This window comes from Acanthisitta chloris, unplaced genomic scaffold (assembly GCF_000695815.1).
Source record: "Acanthisitta chloris isolate BGI_N310 unplaced genomic scaffold, ASM69581v1 scaffold8295, whole genome shotgun sequence".
In the NCBI taxonomy this organism is placed as follows: Eukaryota; Metazoa; Chordata; class Aves; order Passeriformes; family Acanthisittidae; genus Acanthisitta; species Acanthisitta chloris.
In genome coordinates this window covers 13393-33406 of record NW_008675317.1, presented here as the reverse complement: position 1 = coordinate 33406, position 20014 = coordinate 13393, and the positions used below count along the sequence as shown (strand labels likewise).

General features: G+C 41.6%; 1 protein-coding gene across 1 annotated transcript in view; it reads left to right on the top strand.

The window, feature by feature from the left end:
* Window positions 1–17196, top strand: part of ABCB7 (ATP-binding cassette, sub-family B (MDR/TAP), member 7) — a 33302-nt gene extending 16106 nt beyond the window's left edge. The window contains exons 4-15 of the mRNA XM_009075699.1: window positions 1038–1170; window positions 2046–2314; window positions 3281–3369; window positions 3454–3541; window positions 5294–5468; window positions 7009–7166; window positions 7681–7844; window positions 8010–8139; window positions 8622–8793; window positions 12246–12349; window positions 13950–14057; window positions 16978–17196. Coding sequence (XP_009073947.1) covers window positions 1038–1170; window positions 2046–2314; window positions 3281–3369; window positions 3454–3541; window positions 5294–5468; window positions 7009–7166; window positions 7681–7844; window positions 8010–8139; window positions 8622–8793; window positions 12246–12349; window positions 13950–14057; window positions 16978–17196 — 1809 coding nt within the window. The remainder of the gene's footprint in view (window positions 1–1037; window positions 1171–2045; window positions 2315–3280; window positions 3370–3453; window positions 3542–5293; window positions 5469–7008; window positions 7167–7680; window positions 7845–8009; window positions 8140–8621; window positions 8794–12245; window positions 12350–13949; window positions 14058–16977) is intronic.
* Window positions 17197–20014: the final 2818 nt, after the last annotated feature.

The window sequence follows — 20014 nt, the reverse complement described above, 5'->3', positions numbered from 1 at the left end:
AATTTGGGACTGGGCTTTTCTGGTAGGAAAGTGACTGTCAGTCAGATGTCTCCAGGGCAGCTGTGTCAGCTCAGCAGCCTGAGATAAGCTATCGGTAGTATAATTTATTTGTTCCTTTACCAGTTTTACCATATCTTCATCTCACCCTCAGGATGTGAAGGTTTGGGATTGATGAGTCAGACTAGTTTCAGCATCATTTCAACACCAAAAGCAGCATGATGCCCCTTCTGCATTTACCCCTGATAGCTTTGCAAATAGGGCATTTGTCTGGTTGTTTTACCCCATTCCAAGGCAGAGCATCCTGCTACACAGTGACAGACTCTGTGTTGGGTTGTGGAGATGACTGTGGTGTTTTGTTTGAAAACTCTTTTTTCAAGTCATTTTTAGTGTCTTGTAGACTGTACAGAAAGTCTTTTGTGCTGCTGTGCCAATTACCAGGGCTAATGTAGATATTAAATTAATGTTTATAGTGATGTTGCGAATAGAAAGCATTAGCTAAATGTTAAGACAGTACTAACAATCAGAGGGACAAAGGATGGCTCAGCTTATCTTCTTGGCCTTCACTAGAGCTTTGATTTAATCCATGTTGATGACCTGGTATTACCAGTGTGTGGGTGAGTGGTTTCTTTTGCAGTAGTGGTGCTTCATACTGAATATTGTCAGCAGCACAAAGACCAAACAGCCTGTACCCACCACATAATTCAGTAGCACTGTGTGTGTTATGCATTGTCTGTGGCTTGATTAATTTCCTAGGCTTGCCTTGCTGTCCTGAGAGCTCAGCCCTAGGTCAAGTGCCTTTGCAGTGTACAGTTTGTTTAGGATAGAAATTGATATTTAAAAGGAGACAGTGAAAGAGACAAACTAACCCTTCAGTCCAAGCAGTAAAGACTTAACAGTCTGGAGAATATTGTGCTTGGAATCAAAAGCCATCTCACTCTCAGTAAGTATTTAAGGACTAAATATGACAGTAGAGCAATTTCAAAAAGAATAGTCATGTTTTAATGCATATGGACTAACTGATGTTCTCATGCTTTTAGGCCATGAATGTAGTGGTTCCCTTCATGTTTAAATATGCAGTAGACAACCTCAACCAGGTATCTGGAAACATGCTGAACCTCAGCGATGCACCAAGTACTGCGGCAACTCTGGCAACTGCTGTTCTCATTGGCTGTAAGTGCTATTCCCAAATCATGGATGAGTGTTAATGTTCTTCAGGGGAGGGAGACAGCAGAGCTTCTGTCCTTTGTGCTGCCAAGTGTCTGGGATGGACATTTCATAGAATTCTAGAATGGTTTGTGTTGGAAGGGACCTTAAAGTTCATCTCGTTCCACTCTGTCATGGGCAGGGACACCTTCCACTAGCCCAGATTGCTCCAAGCCCTGTCCAGCGTGTCCTGGAACACTCCCAGGGATGGAGCAGCCAAATCTTCTCTGGGCAACCTGTGCCAGTGCCTCAGCACTCTCACAGGGAAGATGTTCTTCCTAATATCTCATCTACCCCTGCCCTCTGGCAGTGGGAAGCCATTCTCCCTTGTCCGGTCACTCTAGACACTTCTCCAAAGTCCCTCTGCTGCTCTGTAGGAGCCCCATTAGGCACTGGAAGGGAATTTTATGTCCCCTTGGAGCTTTCTCTTTTCCAGACTGAACACCCCCAGGTCTCTCAGCCTGTCTCCAGAGCAGAGGGGCTCCAGCCCTCAACACATCATAACTATTTCATAGCTACTCTGTGTCGATGTGTGTTCCAAATATTCTCTGACATTGCTTCTGGTATTCCAATTAAAAAGTGAAATAATGCTTATAGAAATTATTCCTGATTATAAATCCTGCCCTTTCTTATAACCAGCTGCTAAAGAAACGGATTGAAAATGCGTGTACAATGGTTTATAAATGAAAAATTGCACAAAGCTTGGACCAATTAAGTATAAATTACCTTCGAACTAAAAATGTTGAAAATATCTAAAGAATGAGTCTAGTGTAATTTCATGCATGAATGGAAGTTGAAAATATAATTACTTTCATTTTGTAAACTTTTTCATCCCTTTTTAGATGGTATCTCAAGAGCTGGGGCAGCGTTATTTAATGAAGCCAGAAATGCAGTATTTGGGAAAGTAGCTCAAAATTCCATCAGAAGGATAGCCAAGAATGTTTTCCTGCACCTTCACAATCTGGATTTGGCCTTCCATCTTAGCAGGCAAACAGGAGCTCTGTCGAAAACTATTGACAGAGGTACAAGGGGCATCAGTTTTGTTCTCAGTGCTCTAGTATTCAATCTGGGGCCTACAATGTTTGAAGTGGCTCTGGTCAGTGCAATTCTGGTAAGTGTTGTTTGTTCATTGTTGGAATTGTGTCGTTTAGGAATAATACATTTTCTTTTACCAGTGTCTACTGAGTATTAATAATAGTAATTGAATTTACAAGGTGGTTGTAAAAGCAGCTGCTGTAAAAGACAGCAATCCATAATTATCAAATACCAGTCACTTTGAGCCAGCTTATTTAAAATCATTCTTCCATTTGACACCTGTCTTCAGCCAGTGGTATTTATGGGGACAGTTTCGTATGTTTTTCTTCAGAGTTGTTGAAAAAATAAAATCAGAAAACTCAACTGTGCACAAGTGTCAAATATATCCAGGTAAATGGTGAGGAAGCAGAATAGAAATGGCCAGGAATGTTGAGGTTTAGTGTGTTATTTGTGTGTGAGTTCTCAACACACTAAATCAGTCAAGATTTGATTGACTTAATCAAGTTTGAATGTAATAACAAGACTTAAAACACCTGATGTTGAGTTACATTTTATAACTCTTGGAAGTTGCAGATCAAGCTGGCTGTGAGCGAGGTGCCACCATGCTTTCATTTCTCTTCTTGGGGCTGTTCTCTCTGATGTGCCCTGAAGCAGAGAAAATGCTTCCTAAGTTGTTTTGCAAGGCCATTTATTTCTTCTTCCACAGTCTTCAGCTTGCTTTCAAAATCCACCGAAAAAGCACAGAAACAAATACTTATTTGTGGTAACAGCACAAATATCTGGAGCATTTATGTTTGATAATGGCAGAAATAACTTTGCAATATTACATACACTAGCTCTTGGTTATCACCTCCAATCTTTTTGTCTAAATCCTTCTTGCTGCTTTCCTTTTGGGCTTGTGCCTTTAGCTTTGAGCAGTTCAGAGCAGGGATGGTGTTGGGAGGGACCATCAGAGTACTTGTCTCAAAATCAGAACAGCTTAGCTGGAGACAACAGTGAAGTTGTGAAAATTATTAGGACTCTTTTCTTTTAACTATTCCAGTATTACAAATGTGGTGCTGAGTTTGCTTTCGTCACTCTGGGGACACTAGGAGCCTATGCAGCATTCACAATAGGAATTACACAGTGGAGGTAAGGCATTGCCCTCATGTTCATCAGGGTACTTGGTGTTGCCTCAGCCTCAGTGCCTGACTATATGAAACATTCCTTTCCCAGGACTAAGTTTCGGATAGAAATGAACAAAGCCGATAACGATGCTGGTAACGCTGCCATTGACTCACTGCTCAATTATGAGACTGTGAAGGTAAGACCAATCTTTACTAGCAGTCTCTTGGCTTACTTCTGTCAGCCTTAGAGAAGTGAATCATAATTTCGTAGTATGGTAAGGGGTTGGAATGGACCTTAGAGATCATCTAGCCCCATCCCCCTGCCTCGGGCAGGGACACCTCCTACCACACCAGGTTGCCCGCCATTGACTCACTGCTCAATTATGAGACTGTGAAGGTAAGACCAATCTTTACTAGCAGTCTCTTGGCTTACTTCTGTCAGCCTTAGAGAAGTGAATCATAATTTCGTAGTATGGTAAGGGGTTGGAATGGACCTTAGAGATCATCTAGCCCCATCCCCCTGCCTCGGGCAGGGACACCTCCTACCACACCAGGTTGCCCGAGGCTGTATCCAACCTGGCTTTGAACACTGCCAGGGCTGGGGCATCTACCCTTGGGCAAGAACAGCTTAGCTGGAGACAACAGTGAAGTTGTGAAAATTATTAGGACTCTTTTCTTTTAACTATTCCAGTATTACAAATGTGGTGCTGAGTTTGCTTTCGTCACTCTGGGGACACTAGGAGCCTATGCAGCATTCACAATAGGAATTACACAGTGGAGGTAAGGCATTGCCCTCATGTTCATCAGGGTACTTGGTGTTGCCTCAGCCTCAGTGCCTGACTATATGAAACATTCCTTTCCCAGGACTAAGTTTCGGATAGAAATGAACAAAGCCGATAACGATGCTGGTAACGCTGCCATTGACTCACTGCTCAATTATGAGACTGTGAAGGTAAGACCAATCTTTACTAGCAGTCTCTTGGCTTACTTCTGTCAGCCTTAGAGAAGTGAATCATAATTTCGTAGTATGGTAAGGGGTTGGAATGGACCTTAGAGATCATCTAGCCCCATCCCCCTGCCTCGGGCAGGGACACCTCCTACCACACCAGGTTGCCCGAGGCTGTATCCAACCTGGCTTTGAACACTGCCAGGGCTGGGGCATCTACGACCTCCTTGGGCAACCTGTGCCAGTGTCTCGCCATCCTCACATTAAAAACTTCTCCTTAATATCTAGCCTGAATTTTTCCTCTTTCAATTTATCTCCATTGCTCCTTGTCCTGTCACTCCAGTTCCTAATCAAGAGTCCCTCTCCAGCTTCCCCGGAGCCCCTTCAGATCCTGGAAGGTTGCTCTGAGGTCCCCACATAACCTCTTCTCCAGACTGAAAGTTTATCTTTTATAGGGCTTCATAATTGGAGCAATAGTATTTGAAAACATTATCTATTTGAGGAGTGCTGCACGGCATTGACAGAGTAGCATGAAGGTTGGTAGTGGAGGTTGGAAACATCTGTTTGCTAATAAAGGGTGAGAAGTTTCTTTCATGACTGAAGTGCCTTAACCATCACTTTCTGCAAAATGTAAACTGAATCTTGAAAATGAGAAAAGGTTCTTCCCCCAGAGGGTGTTTGGACACTGGAACAGCTCCCCAGGGCAGTGGTCACAGCCCCAAACCTGACAGAGCTCAAAGAGCGTTTGGGCAGCACTCTCAGGCACATGGTGGGATTGTTGGGGTGTGCTGTGCAGGGCCAGGGGTTGGACTGATGATCCTTGTAGGTCCCTTCCAACTCAGGATAGTCTGATTTTTTTCTTTGTAGTTGCTAGGACTGTTGGACTTGACTTCTTAGTTGTGTGTGTATCTGTACCTGTAGTATGGAAATCCTCTATTTTATAATGACTTCGGCAGTCTAATGTTTTTGATACTCACATTTCTCATTTCTTTGTACATTGTAGTATTTCAATAATGAAAAATACGAAGCCCAACGGTATGATGAGTTCCTGAAGACATATGAAAATGCCTCCCTGAAGACTACCTCTACTTTAGCTCTCCTGAACTTTGGACAGAGTGCTATATTTAGTGTTGGATTAACAGCCATTATGGTGCTTGCAAGCCAGGGCATCGTTGCAGGTAACTCATTTGTCTATAAGCTAAAAACTTCTTTACCTTAATTCATCTGTAATAGAGGTGTTAATTTTAATTCACTTATTGTTGATTTCAGAGTTAATTCTGAGAGGTTGTGCTTAAATTCTGTCTATTTCTGCTTCTTGCAGTATTACTAATTCCATTATATATATATGTATGTATATGTATATACACACAGATACGTGTTCCAGTGTGCATATATGTATGTCCCAGTAGCTAGTATGTACAATACATTAATTAGTATGTATAGTACGTGTGTATGTACTAGTAACTAGGATGATCTTATCAAAAACATTTTAAAAGTTTAGCTTACAGAGAATGATCCCAAGAAAATGTTCAGGAAGTTTCTGTTGAAGGATCAAAAGACATTTATAGAAATACAAATATTTCTGTGGACCTTCCCTAAAAATCCTTTCTTTTTTTTCTTTCTTCCTTCACACATTGGCAGTTTTCAGAACTTTTCCCCAGTAAATATATATATGTGTGTGTGTGTGTATATATACACTTATGTGCTTTGTGTCCACTAGTTTTATTACCAGTGTCCTTCACTTTCCCTAGGTTAATAAAGACACATTATCAAAACAATTGGTTCCCTATGTTAGTTTGAATCTATATTTGTTTAATTTACTATATAAAATAAGCCATTCTTGTTTAGGAAGGCACAGTGTAAGGTTCAAGTACAGGATTGGGATGAAGCTCAGCTAAAGCAAGGTGATTTTAGAGTTAAAAAAATGATGCTTTAAATGCTGTTAGCATGGAGAACTGTTTGAAGGGCAGACCTTTATACCATGCACTCTACCTTGCATCTGCTTTGCTCCCTTCAGGAGATGCAGGGAAGGGTTACACTGTAAACAGTTAAGACAGTAGGTACAGTTTATGGCTGTTCTTAGTGAAACTTAGACTATCTTTAAGTAGGATGGGAGAAATACAGCTTCAGATCATCCTCATGGGCCTGTTTCAGCTGAACTGGCCTTGCACTTACCTTTAGCTAGTGTGGCATCCTGAGTTTTCCCTTGATCAGCCTGTTTGGTACTAAGTTGCCCAGAGGGTCTCACTATGTGTTTTAGCACTTGTGTGGTGTATATATAGTATGAAAGTTCTGTCTTGATCATGAAAAATTCTATCATTTGGATTTGTCTGTAATTATACTTAATATTGTCTTTCCTGATTCGTGTTTTCATTGATTGTTTTGTCCACTTTAAACTTATAAAGGCCCCTTAATGTTTCTTTCTGTGGAATTTTCAATTTTACAACCTGATGCTTTGCATGCTGCTTGCCTTATTTTCCTGTGCTATTACATCTTTTTTGAATTGAAATCCACACAAACATTGCCATTCCTTGCAGGCTTATATCAAATCTGATCTTCTAGGAATATGTTTTCTTTGCTATTTAAACATCTGGGTTTAGAAATGGGATAAAAGAGACTAGACTTGATTAACTTGATTATTTTTTAAAATCTTTTGGTACTTCCTAACAGGATAACCCTTCAAGTCTCCTGATTCTCTCACATCCATTTTGTCTTAAGGCAGCCTTTCTGTTGGAGATCTAGTAATGGTGAATGGATTGCTATTCCAGCTTTCTCTTCCCCTAAACTTCCTGGGAACAGTATACAGAGAGACAAGACAAGCACTTATAGATATGAATACCTTGTTTACACTTCTCAGTGTAGATACCAAAATTAAAGTAAGTAGTAGCTTATTTTCCTAAAGTATTTGGATATTTAATAGGGCTGTTTCTGGCAGTGCCATAATTTCACCCTGTTTCTTACCTTACTTTCCATCATGAAAGGTGCTCTGTGAAGATGCTGTTCTTCCTCTTCCTCCAGTTTCTGCCATAGCAGTTGCTTTTCTCCTTGCAGAGAAGCAAAAGTTGCTTTATGGAAGCTGTGTTGGTATTGAGATTTTTGATTTAAGTATTCATGCTTTGTGCTTGAATTTTTATTGGCAATTGATGCAGAATTGATTACTGCAAAAAGAAATTGTGAGGCGCAGTGTTTACAGCAGAAATTCTTACCTCCTTTGGGGAAAAGGAGGAGCAAACCAATGTCACTTGTGCAGCAAGTTATAATTATTTTCCACGTATTGAAGCTGGAGTGGCTGTTCGCCTTTTTCTGAGCTGGGAAATGGGCTGTTCAGCTTGTTAACCTGTTGGAGATACTTTCTGGGCAGCACATAAAGTGGAACTCTTCTTTTCATAGGACAAAGAGTTGGCTCCACCTTTGCTGATCACCCCCGAGACTGCTACCATCGCCTTTGATAATGTGCATTTTGAATATCTTGAGGGGCAGAAAGTCCTTGCTGGAGTGTCCTTTGAAGTCCCTGCAGGAAAGAAAGTGGCTGTTGTAGGAGGTAGTGGGTCAGGGTGGGTAAATGGACTAAATATGCCAATCAATGCAGAATTTAGTTTCTGAAGTGCAGTGCTGCTTGTGTTTGCTTTTGATTATGTTGTCTGTGGCATTAATTGCAATTGGAGATTGTAAATTGCAACATAGAATGTGACACTACCTTTAATTCCTTTCAATTTCAGGAAAAGCACAATTGTGAGGTTATTATTTCGGTTCTATGAACCTCAGAAAGGAAATATTTATGTTGCTGGACAGAACATCCAAGATGTCAGTTTGGAAAGTCTAAGAAGGGCAATAGGAGTTGTACCTCAGGTATTTGAATTCCTTCTCCCCAAGTAGTTCCATCACAATAGTAGTTCTCAGTATCTGGCACTGTGGTTCAGTGGAGCCCAATCCTAATGCAGAGGTGTTTCTAGTTCCTTTGAAAGTCACCATGTTTTTTTTATTCCCAAGAACTGTTACGGGTTTATGTACATCATCATATAGATCCAATTTCTGAAATGTGTTTAAGCCTCCCCAGGAGAAACTGCCTCCAGCTTTAAGTGATTTAGCTTTATAGTTTATTATCACCCAGAATGAGTTTGCAAAGTGGTGAAAGTATGCATGACAGATATATATATTCAGGACACAAAGTGTATTAATCCCATTTTTGGGAGATTTTCCCAAATACTTTTACCTTCAGGCTTTGGAGAAAAATATGAACTGTTCTGTAGTGATTTCTTTCATGGATTGAGGACAGTTTTTAAGCTGTTGTTCATGGTTTCTGATTTCAAATGTTCTTTCCACAAACATAGGATGCTGTTCTCTTCCATAACACCATCTACTACAACCTGCTCTATGGCAACACTGGAGCCAGCCCAGAGCAGGTGTATGCAGTGGCCAGGCTGGCAGGAATCCACGATGCCATCCTGAGAATGCCAAATGGCTACAACACTCAGGTCGGGGAGAGAGGCCTCAAGCTCTCAGGTAGGCTCTCGGGCACACAAGTTCTTTGCATCCTTCTTGCTACCTCGTAGTTGAGTGCAGGGTTTATTCCTCAGTGAGACTTGCTTTTAGCTTATTTGCATTGTAAAACAGGATGGTTAAGGTTGGAAAAGACCTCCGAGACCATCAAGTCCAACCTTTGACTAAATCCCACCATGCCCACAAAACCATGTCCCAAGTGCCATTTCCACATATGTGTTAAATCCCTCCGGGGATGATGATTCCACCACTGCCCTAGGCAGTCTGTGCCAGGGCCTAACCACTCTTTGAGTGAAGAAATTTTTCCTAATATCCAACCTGAACCTCCCCTGGTGCAACTTGAGGCTGTTTCCTCTGATCCTGTCACTTGTTACTTGAGGGCAGAGCTTGACCCCCACCTGGCTCCAGCCTCCTGTCAGGGAATTGTAGAGAGTGAGAAGGTTCCCTTGAGCCTCCTTTTCTCCAGGCTGAGCTCTCTCAGCTGCTCCTGCTGCTCCAGACCCTTCCCCAGCTCCATTGCCCTTCTGCGCCTCAATATCTTTCTTGGACTGAAGGGCCCAAAATATGTTACTGTAAAGGCTAAATATTAATACAGAGATCTGTAGTTTAAGGCAGCTGTAGTCTGCAAGATATTCAAAGGAGTGTATTTTCAGGGGATAGTGTTCAATGAGATGATACCTAAGCACAGAGATGTGAAAATGATCTTTCTCAGAATCTATTTGGGTAGTGGAATAGAGTTGGGAGCTTGCTGTATGTGTGCTTTGCATGTAGGATGTAACAGGCTGATCTATATGCATAGAGCTTCCAAATATCAGTGCTTAAATCTCTACTTGTAACAGGTGAATGCTGTTTTGGTTTTGCTATTGATAATCAGTAAAGCGGTGGGCTATGTTGTTGCAGCATTGTCATTTTGGGCCCTTTCCATAGGGAAGGGCAGGAGCAAAGGGATGCAGTAGGTGCAGGCAGAGGTGCTGCCTGTGGCAGAGACAGCTCTGTGCAGTATTTCTTACTATGCAGCTGCTGCAGTCAGGAGTTCTGGTCCCTTTGAAACAGGATCAGAGGTGAGAGCCTGTACCCAGCACGTGTGTGCAGGAGAAGGTATGCACAGCTGCAGGAGGGGAATACAGAGAGGGTTAGAAGGGAAATAAAATGTGTGAAGCACAAACTGGGGGGAGGGAATAGAAGATACAAAACAAGTAATGGCACAGCTGGAGAGAAGGTTTCATAGTATGTTAAGGGATTGGAATGGTTGTCAAGCCCTGGTACAAGGCAGTGATGAAGTTTTATGTAAAAGCTGTGTGGATGTGGTACTTGGGGACATGAGTTAGTGGTGGGCTTGGCAGTGCTGGGGGAATGGTTGGACTTGATGATCTTAGTGGGCTTTTCCAACCTAAATGATTCCATGATTCTATGTCCCATTCTAAATCTGAAGCACTGTATGCAGGTATGATGAGGTTCTTCTGACCTCAAGACTGCTGTAATGGAGCCTTTGTGAACATGGGTTAGACTTCTACTCCATCCTTCAGTTTGTGCTGCCACACATAAGCACTAGCTGCCAGGGCTTCAACAAAAGTAGTGTTGAGGAAGGAAGAGAAGTGTGTTCCTTGCCTGGTTTGTTTGTATTGGAAGAGGAAAGAGCATATAAAATAGTTCTCTGGAGAAAGGTTTAGGTTTTAGTTGCAATGAGAACTGAAGTATGCATTTAGTGCAATTCTTACTAGTCTTAGTGATTGGTTCATCAAGAGTAAAGAGTGAGAAACAAGCTGTTTGGGCTTTTCCAAGTAGAATCCACATGTGTTTTCTGATAGATGTGTTATGGACAGAGCTGTAACAGCCCCAGATCCCTGACTTTGTGAATGAAACAGTTCATGTGCTGCTGTCCTGGGTGTGAATGGGGAAGAACAAGTGGATCTGCTAGAAGTGTAAGGGATTTTGTTGTTGTAGTATGTCTTTCAAACACGGATATTGTCAAGCTGTGAGTTTTGAACATGCTGCAAAGGGAAGGGAGAGCACATTAAAATACACCGAGTGAATGGTACAGTTCTAATTGCTCCTGAGTTCTGCCAAACAGTTTAAAATGCAAACTGCAGCATTACCAACAGCCTTTTAAATGGTTTATGAAAGCATGTTCTCTCCTGATAGGAATGGAACCTTAACAAGGATATAATGGTATTAAATGGAATGTTTTGAAGGCTTGAGTAAAACAAAGGAGGACAAGTGCACAAATGTGACGTGTTTGCGTCGCATACCAAATGGTTAGCAGATTTTAAGATCTCAAATGCACCTGTTTTCTTGTCTGGAAAAGTTGCCCTGAGTTATTCCTGAGTAGATGTTGGCTGTAAGAATTGTGAAGGAAGGAAACTAGTCTGAAACTTGGTTACATCAGAAACCAACAGACTGTAGGTTGCATACTGGAGGTGGTTTTCAGAACCGTATTAACTGTGTTCTTGAATGAAATTCGCCATTATGGAGTGAAAGGTTAGGTGATTATCATAGTATCATAGTATGTTAAGGGATTGGAATGGACCTTAGAGATCATCCAGTCCCAGCCCCCTGCCCTGGGCAGGGACATCCCCCACCAGAACAGGTTGCTCAAGACTGTATCCAACCTGGCTTTGAACACTGCCAGGGTTGGGGCAGCCACAGGCTAACTGGACAACCTGTGCCAGTGTCTCACCACCCTCACAGCAAAAAACTTATTCCTAATATCTCATCTAAATTTCCTCTCTTTCAATTTATACCCATTATTCTTTGTCCTGTCACTCCAGTTCCTAACCAGAAGTCCCTCTCCAGCTTCCCTGGAGCCCCTTCAGATCCTGGAAAGTTGCTCTGAGGTCCCTACACAACCTTTTCTTCTCCAGGCTGATCAGCCCCAACTTTGTCAGCCTGTCTTTGTAGGGAAGGTGCTCCAGTCCTCTTATCAGCTTTGTGGCCTCCTCTGGACTTGCTCCAACAGTTCCATGTCCTTCTTATGTTGGGACACCAGAACTGTGTGCAGTACTCAAAGAAAGCCCTAAAAGACACAATATGTGAGCAAGATACATGAAAGCCAGTACAGCAGGCATGGACAGAGCACTGATTTTTTTATGAGAGACAGCAGGCTCTGTGTGTGTAGCTACTCCATGGGGCAGAGCTTTGGCCAGGTAAAAGAGCTTTTACTCTCAGGTGTATAGAGTGAGCAATTGTACAGCACTGTTAGTTACCTGTGCAAGAGTCTTGCCTGGTAGCAGATACAAAATATTTCTCTGTCCTTTTCCAAAAGGATAAGCAATCTTCAATCACTTCGGATTTACCAGGGAGCAGAAACTTGTGTGGTGTCTTATGTTACATGTCAGCAGCAACTATGATGTCTATTTTAAAAAAAATAAAACCAACCCTAGAAAGTCATGTCAGCTGTTAAATTTAGATGGTTGTGGTTGTAACTTCATCTTTTTTTCTCTTTTTCCCTCATTCAGGAGGAGAAAAGCAAAGAGTTGCAATTGCCAGAGCTATGTTAAAGGAGCCGTTTGTTTTTCTCTATGATGAAGCCACATCATCTCTTGATTCAATTACAGAAGAGGTAAATTGGGATAAAAAATCCTTAAACCTTAAGTGGTGCAATGATGTCTCATTCTGATGCTTTTCTGTGTTCTTTTCCTCTCACAAAGAATTCTATTCTCTTTGCCAAATTGCTATCAAGTGTTTTTTTCAGTATTATTAAGAGATCCTGTGTCTAAGCTGTTGTCCTAAAGGCCAGAGCAGAGATGCTGAGTCTGTTTGGAATGCATAGTGAGGGATATCAGTTGTCTCTGAGGGGTATCTGCTGTCTCTGGGCTATGTTCTATTTACACTCTGGAGGTCCCATTCACCTTTAAACATTCATCCCTTGAAACTTGTGCAAACACCTCAGGTGGCTATGGGAGTGTGAAGCTTTCCAAGCTACTTTAGAAGGTGTTTAGATGGCATCCAGCATCCATCAAAAATGCCTTCTAAATAGCTGTGACATAATGCAGGACAGAAAACCTCTTGTTTGTTCTGCAGCAACTTTCTGAGATGCAAATCAGGTAGTTGTGGCCTGCAGTGTTGCTATTCCTTGGTGTTCAGTTCACTGGCAAGGCTGTGAAACACCAGAGTGTTGTCTTGTGACATGCATGTCACTAGGACAGGAACTGCATTAGGCTTCATCACAACATCTGTGCTTAAGCACAAACCTCTCAGCACCAGCAGTAATTTCCCAAACTAATATCATCAAAAGCTAGGGCTAAGCTATGGCTGTGTTCACTTGTGCAGGTTATTGAGTGAATTTATTGACCTGTAATCACTAAATTACTTTCATTTTCCAGATACATCCATATAGCACAGCACTGAAATGCAGCACAGCTTCCTCATGGGCCAGAAACATTCAAAACACAGTTCTATGCAGCAGCGTGTGGATTCTGTCTCTCTTATTTCACTGAATCTGTTGCAAAAGTCATAAGCAAAGCTGAAAGTTTCACAGCTGAAATGCACTTGAAAGACAGCAAATGAAAATGAGGCCTTTCCATAGGAGTATGTCTGGGAGTGGGAATGTTTTCTGGCAAGAAAAGATAGTTTTCAGGGAAATGAAGTGGGCACTTCACTTAGGGTAGTGAGGGCACAAATTCCCAGCTAATGCTCTTTGCAGAGGAATACAGTTTGGGAAGGTGGTAGAGTGCTCACAAAGGAAATACTGGATAGATAGATAATTCCCAGAATTGCTCTAGCTGTGTGTCCCACATTGTCATGATAGAGGGGGATATTTCCTTTAACATTCACTGGAAAGTATTATAATGATGATGAGTTATTATTTTCAGATGCTTTTACTGCTGTTGTTGCTTTTGTAGCATGGCTCCATGGGGAAGTTTTTCCTGAAATCAAGTGGCACTTCTCTTCCTTAGTCCCTTGGGATAGCTGTGTTTTGCTGTTGAATACAAGCCTTTTCTGCAGTTCGAGGCTTTATCAGAGTCACAGATATTTCATGCTTGGGATTTTTCTGTTTCCGTAGTAGGTACTCATGGCTGTTTGTTACTGTGAAGCTATAGCAGTACCAGAGATGTTTCTCAACACTTATTGACAGTAATTTGCATATTTCCAGCAGCATTTTATTTTTCCTCATAGCACCCAGGAGCATCTAAGAGTTTGTCTCTATTCCAACCTTGCAGAACATTCTCAATGCCATGAGGGATGTGGTGAAGCATCGGACGTCCATTTTCATTGCTCACAGGTTGTCTACAGTGGTGGATGCAGATGAGATCATTGTGCTGGATCAGGTGAGGGGATCACCTGCTGCTGCCTGACTTTCACATCATGTCAGTGGTGGGTTAGGGACTCTCTGTCTCCAGTTTGAATTATTACACTCCCACCAAGCTGCTGAAAGGCCTTTCTTTGGAAGTGAACCATGCAGGAAAATTCTAGCCCAAGCTTTGCTTTTTATATATTTCTCTTCTTTGCAACTTAACGGTTGATCAGTTGCATAGACTTGCATGTGTGACTCTCTTGTATGTTATTTTTATGGCTCACTGTTGCATGTGTTTGATCTGATTTACTACATGCTTCTGGCAGATGAGGTTTCCTAATGTGTTCTCCCAATTTATGCTTCACTCTCATTGCTGAGTGTCTGTTTTTCATGTACATTCATTTTGTTTTTTTCCATGGAAAGAGGAAGGACAGCATGTTCTGTTTCCATGCAGACAGAACTGTTGCAGGATTCACTCTAATTATGTTATAAATCTGAACAGCATTCTCTGTTGTACCTGTAGAAAAGTGTGATTGTTCCCTTTCTGTAGGCTTTTCTTCTAAGAAAAAAACAGTTTCAACATTTGATTTACCTATATCACTATCAAGCTGTTACCTCATGCTCAGTCTGCTCAAAGTCCATTTTCTTCTCTATTACCCATATCTGGCAAGAGATTTAAAATAAACAAATGTTCTTATGATAACTTCATAATTACTCTTTGAACTGATAATGCTGAGGGTACAGTACTCTAATCTGCTCATAAGAGATGTTAAATTTATCTCTGCATTCATTTTTATCAGTTGCTATTTATATGCTTGTGATCATAGGTATATTTAGTGACTTAAAAGACACATCTAAAAGCAAATAAATTAATTGCTCTAGTACATTGAATGATTTCATGGGCAATTAGATCAAAATGTTGTGAAATGGTGACATTCATGACTCTCTTTGCTACACAAATCTCAGCTTTATGTGAAGCTCAGGATGAAGTAATGGAATAAATCACTCCTAGGGCTCCATGGAGTTCTTATGCTTTTTTTTATCTGGGTTTTTTTTTACCTTTTGCTGAAAAATCACCTCATAAGGTATATCCTTTCTGTAACTGCATGTTAAAACATCTTGCAAAGAATTTTTAAACATGTTCTAAGGCAATCTGCGGCTTTTGGGTTTCAATGCAAGTCTTCACAGCTTACTAGAGGTGTGTTTTGTGTTCTAGTGTAGCTGTTAAATTAAAAATAAAAGCACAGCCTTGAACTGTAGAAGGGCCAAGGTGCGCTCTCTCCTGAAGGATGCCAGTGCAGTCAGGACTGGGAAGGAATGAGGCAGCACAGCACATCCCTGTGAGTGCCCAGCACCTTCCCGAGGCAGCACTGCCCGAGCTCCACACGGCGCTGCCTCCTGTCAGCCGAGCAGGGCTGATGTGTTAGCAGCCAGAGAAATAAGGCTCAGGAGCAGCGATGAACCAGACAGGCTGATTGTCACTGGATTTGCTTAGCAATGGTAATCACAGAATCACAATTTCAGCACCTTTGCAGAGGTAAATCAGAATCATTCCCGAGCAAGTAAATATTGTATCATAGTATCATAGTAAGTTAAGGGGTTGGGATGGACCTTAGAGATCATCTAGTCCCAACCCCCTGCCCTGGGCAGGGACACCTCCCACCAGAACAGGTTGCTCAAGGCTTTATCCAATCTGGCTTTGAACACTGCCAGGGTTGGGGCAGTCACAACCTGTGACAGTGTCTCACCACCCTCACAGAAAAATCTTCTTCCTAATATCTAATCTAAATTTCCCCTCTTTCAATTTATCCTCATTGCATTATAGTAATGATACAGATCTCAGTGCTCTGAAGCTGAACAGAGAATTTACATTTTTGATGATTATTCAAGAGTTTGGGTTTTTTTTTAAAAAGCCATAATTCAAAAGCCTGGGCTCTAGTACAGTGAACTCCAAATGAACTACTTAAAGTTTGTAAATAAATTGTGCACTTCGGTTGGTCAAGTAAATGTTTATTCAGATTCCACCAGCATAACTAGTAATAGAAGTGCCTAGACGCAATTTTTTTCCCAGCATGTCTATCAGCAGCTGTCACAAGGAGGTAGATTTCATTGCAGATCAGAATTTAGCACTAATATCAAATCTGTGTAGTTGTCCTTACAGCACTGTCTTTTCCCAGAAGAAAGAGTAGCTAAAAAAATGAATATAGGAGTTAAATTTGAAGTCAGTGAATGTGTCTCAAAGTAAAAAGATGAGTCTGGGTATTTGAAGAGTGGTGGTGCTTCTCTGTCTGTAGGTTTGGAGTTCTCCTCTCCAGCTCTTCCTGCCTGTTTCCACACAGTAGTCAGTAAATTGTCTTTTGCTCTCGAGAACAGCTCAGATGAACTGAGCTGCTCACAGGATTTTCATGGCAGAGTTTGCAGTGACACAGAGCCCCCACAAAAACACAGTTTACACTAATTGTTTTCAGGATTCGATTTTAAATGTGTTTTGTTTGTCTAATACAAATCATTCTTTGTATGTTCTTGTCCTTTAGCTTTTTGATGTGTATTTGTTACTGAGCAAAGACAAATACATGTGTGTTTTGGTACATTCATGTGACCTTTGCACTAGTAGTTTAACACTTGCTTCTCATATAGAGGTCCATGTTTATTTTAAATAACTCTTCAGTTCAGGTAGTAAAACCTGCCATGCTGGTGAGCTTTACATTTTGTCCAGATGTACAAAAGGCACCTACATTCCCATTTTTGTGAGTCTGAGAAGAGCACTGCTCCTTGTTCTCAGCTTGCAGTGTGACACACCAGTGAGTGCAGTGCACATTCAGCCCTTCCTTGCTGTCCCAAGCTCCTTCTCATTAATAACTGCTGTAATCCATTCTGTGAAACTGTGGTCCTCGTGTTGATGTATTCCCAAAGATCTGGTGGTATGGATTCTGACTTACTCCCTTGTTTTGCAGGGTAAGGTTGTGGAGCGTGGCAGACACACAGAGCTCCTGGCGAATCCCAGCAACCTCTACTGTGAAATGTGGCACACACAGAGCAGCAAAGTGCTCAACAGTCACAACAATCCAAACTGGGAAGAGAGAAATAACCAAGTGTCCAAAGAAGAGGAAAGGAAGAAGCTAGAAGAAGAAATTATCAATAGTGTGAAAGGCTGTGGGAACTGTTCATGCTAAGTACAACCCTGGATCAGTCTTGTATAGTAGGTTCAAAATGCACAGTGAAATACAGCTCTTGTTTTTTAAGTCAGCATTCAAAAACTTCTGGGTTTTACAGTTTCACAGAGGGACATAATTTCAACCAAAGGAGTTCTATTTTTGCATCTTTAGAAATCTCTAATATTCAGTGGCATCTGCAAAAGCTGAGATTTTTCAAAAGCTTTCAACTTCCCAACTCAGTGTGTCATTTATGGCAGTTTTTAGGCATTGGTGAATTCTCCTGGTAGTCGCTTGATGTGGTTTGTTAAATTGTAAACAGATTTTGTCCTTGATTTACATTATTTCTCATCATTAATGGTTGATAAATATGTCATGTTTTAATTGTAATTGGGCTAATTTGAACTCATTTTCTAGTGAGGAAGATGCAATTTACATTCTTCTGGTTTTAACTGTTCTTCCTTGTAAAGAATAAGAAAAGCCTCAGTAAAATATTAGAGGCTTCTAGTAGCAAACTAAATATTGGAATCATCCACCTCACCCTTCAGAAGTGCATACTTTCATACTGCACTTTCAGAAAAGGAAAGCTAACAGTATTTTAAACAAAAAAATCTGAGTTGAGCATTCTGTATCCTCAGCATCTGCTCCAGTAGTCGAAGCAGAATGCAGTTATGTTCTAGTTCAGTCACGGTCTTAGGGAGCAATTAAGAGTCAATAAAGACTTCCATAAATTTCTGTTATCTCATTAATGTGTGAGAAAATGACCTGGATAATGCTGAAAATGATGCTATAATAATCTTATTTCATCAGCCGAAACTTCTCCAGTTACAGGAAACCTGAGGCTTTGGGATCTGCAGGACACTGTGGGTGTATCAGGTTTGGGTAGTGAGGGGCTACAGGGGTGACAAGCTTCTGTGAGAAGCTGCCAGAAGCTTCTCCTGTGTCCACCTGAGCCAGTGCCAGCCACCTCTGGGATGGACCCAGCACTGGACAAGGACAAGCCTGTCAGCAATGGGATAATGCATTGCTGGGATAATGTATTTGGGATGGGAGGAAAACACTTGTAAGAGCAACTGCAGCGAGAGAGAGGAGTGAGAAAGAGCTCTGCAGGAAGAAGGGAGAGATGGCAGGACATGTTTTAAGATTTGGTTTCATTTTCTCCTTACCCTACTCAGATTTCTGATTGGCAGTAAATTAAATTAATTTCCCCATGTTTTGCCCATGACAGTAATTGCTGAGTGACCTCTCTCTGTCCTTACCTCACCACAGGAGCCTCTTGCTGTCCGTTCTCTCCCCTGTCCAGCTAAGGAGGGCAGGGATGGGGCACCTAACATCCAGCCAAGGTCAGCCCAGCACAACAGGATTGTATTTTTAGGCCTTTGTCTCTTCAGGGAAATTCATCATCTCCATTTAGCATGAGCTATTCTGGTGTAATTCTTCATGTTGAATTTAAAAATTAAAATCTTTCTCTTGGATGTTGAAAAAGAACTTTGTTATTTCTGGGGAATTCCACCAGGATAATTACACTGATGTAATTACGTTTGTAAATCAGATGCAAAATTTCTCAGTGTGGGCACTAGGGAAGGGCTGAATTTGGTGCTTCTGGAAATTTAATTGCAAGTAGCATTTATTTTTTTGTGTTTTACCCTCCCCTGCAACTAAATATAGGAACAGGAACTTAAAGGGAGATAAGCCTTTGCTAGTTACTTTCTCTCTTTTAAAACAATGGGTGAAAAACCCCAGTCTGGCACCAGTAATGGTTTTAAAAGTGTATCAAAGGCAAAGACCTTAATTTTCATCCTTGGAGTGTAGAGGCAGAGTGAAGCCCTGTTGATGTAGTTCTAGTGCAGAACTCCAGCGTATAGTCTTCCCTTTATTTTCCCTAATTGTCTCCTGGTTTAGCTGCTGACAGTACTGAGGTAAAGGTGCAGTTATCTGCCAGAAACAGCAGAGGCTTGTTGAAAAGTCTTTTTATGAGGAATCTCCTTTTCCTTCATTGTGACAAAACCCAAACAGTGTGTCTTCCCTTCCCCATCCCTCCCCATCCTGCAAGAGAGATTGTTTTTGGAATTAAACGTCTGCTGTTCCTGCAGCAGGTAACAGGCAAAGGCTGTACAGAGTAATATATCAATCATAAGATTATTCTTTTTTCTTTTGCCATGAGTATTAGAAATGTCTCTGGTCTGAAAGATGAAGGGAAAAGGTTTTTCTCAATGAACAGTTTTCTATATTGCAGGGCTTGGACATCCCAGTAGTGCTTACAGAGCACATGGAGTCAGGAATCAGCCGGGAGATCCTACTTTAGTATGTTAAGGGGTTGGAATGAACCTCAGAGATCATCTAGTCCCAACCCCCTACCCTGGGCAGGGACACCTCCCACCAGACCAGGTTGCTCAAGGCTTTATCCAACCTGGCTGTGAACACTGCCAGGGTTGGGGCAGCCACAGCCTCCCTGGGCAACCTGTGCCAGTGTCTCACCACCCTCACAGGAAAAGCTTCTTCCTAATACCTAATCTAAATTTGCCCTCTTTCAATGTATCCCCATTACTCTTTCTCCCATCATTCCAGTTCTGAGCAAAGAGTCTCTCTCAAGCTTCCTTGTAGGCTCCTTTCAGATCCTGGAAAGTTGCTCTGAGGTCCCCACACAACATTCTCTTCTCCAGGCTGTCAGAACCAAAAGCTGTTTCAATACCAAGCTGGATTGTGTCTGTTCAGGGATGATTTCAGATGAAAACCGATGGATTTTATCACTAGGAATAAGTTTTGCAAGGACTATGAGAGTCTTTGGCATTACGGGTCTGGAATGAGGACTGTTTGCAGGTGGTAAATACCAGAAATT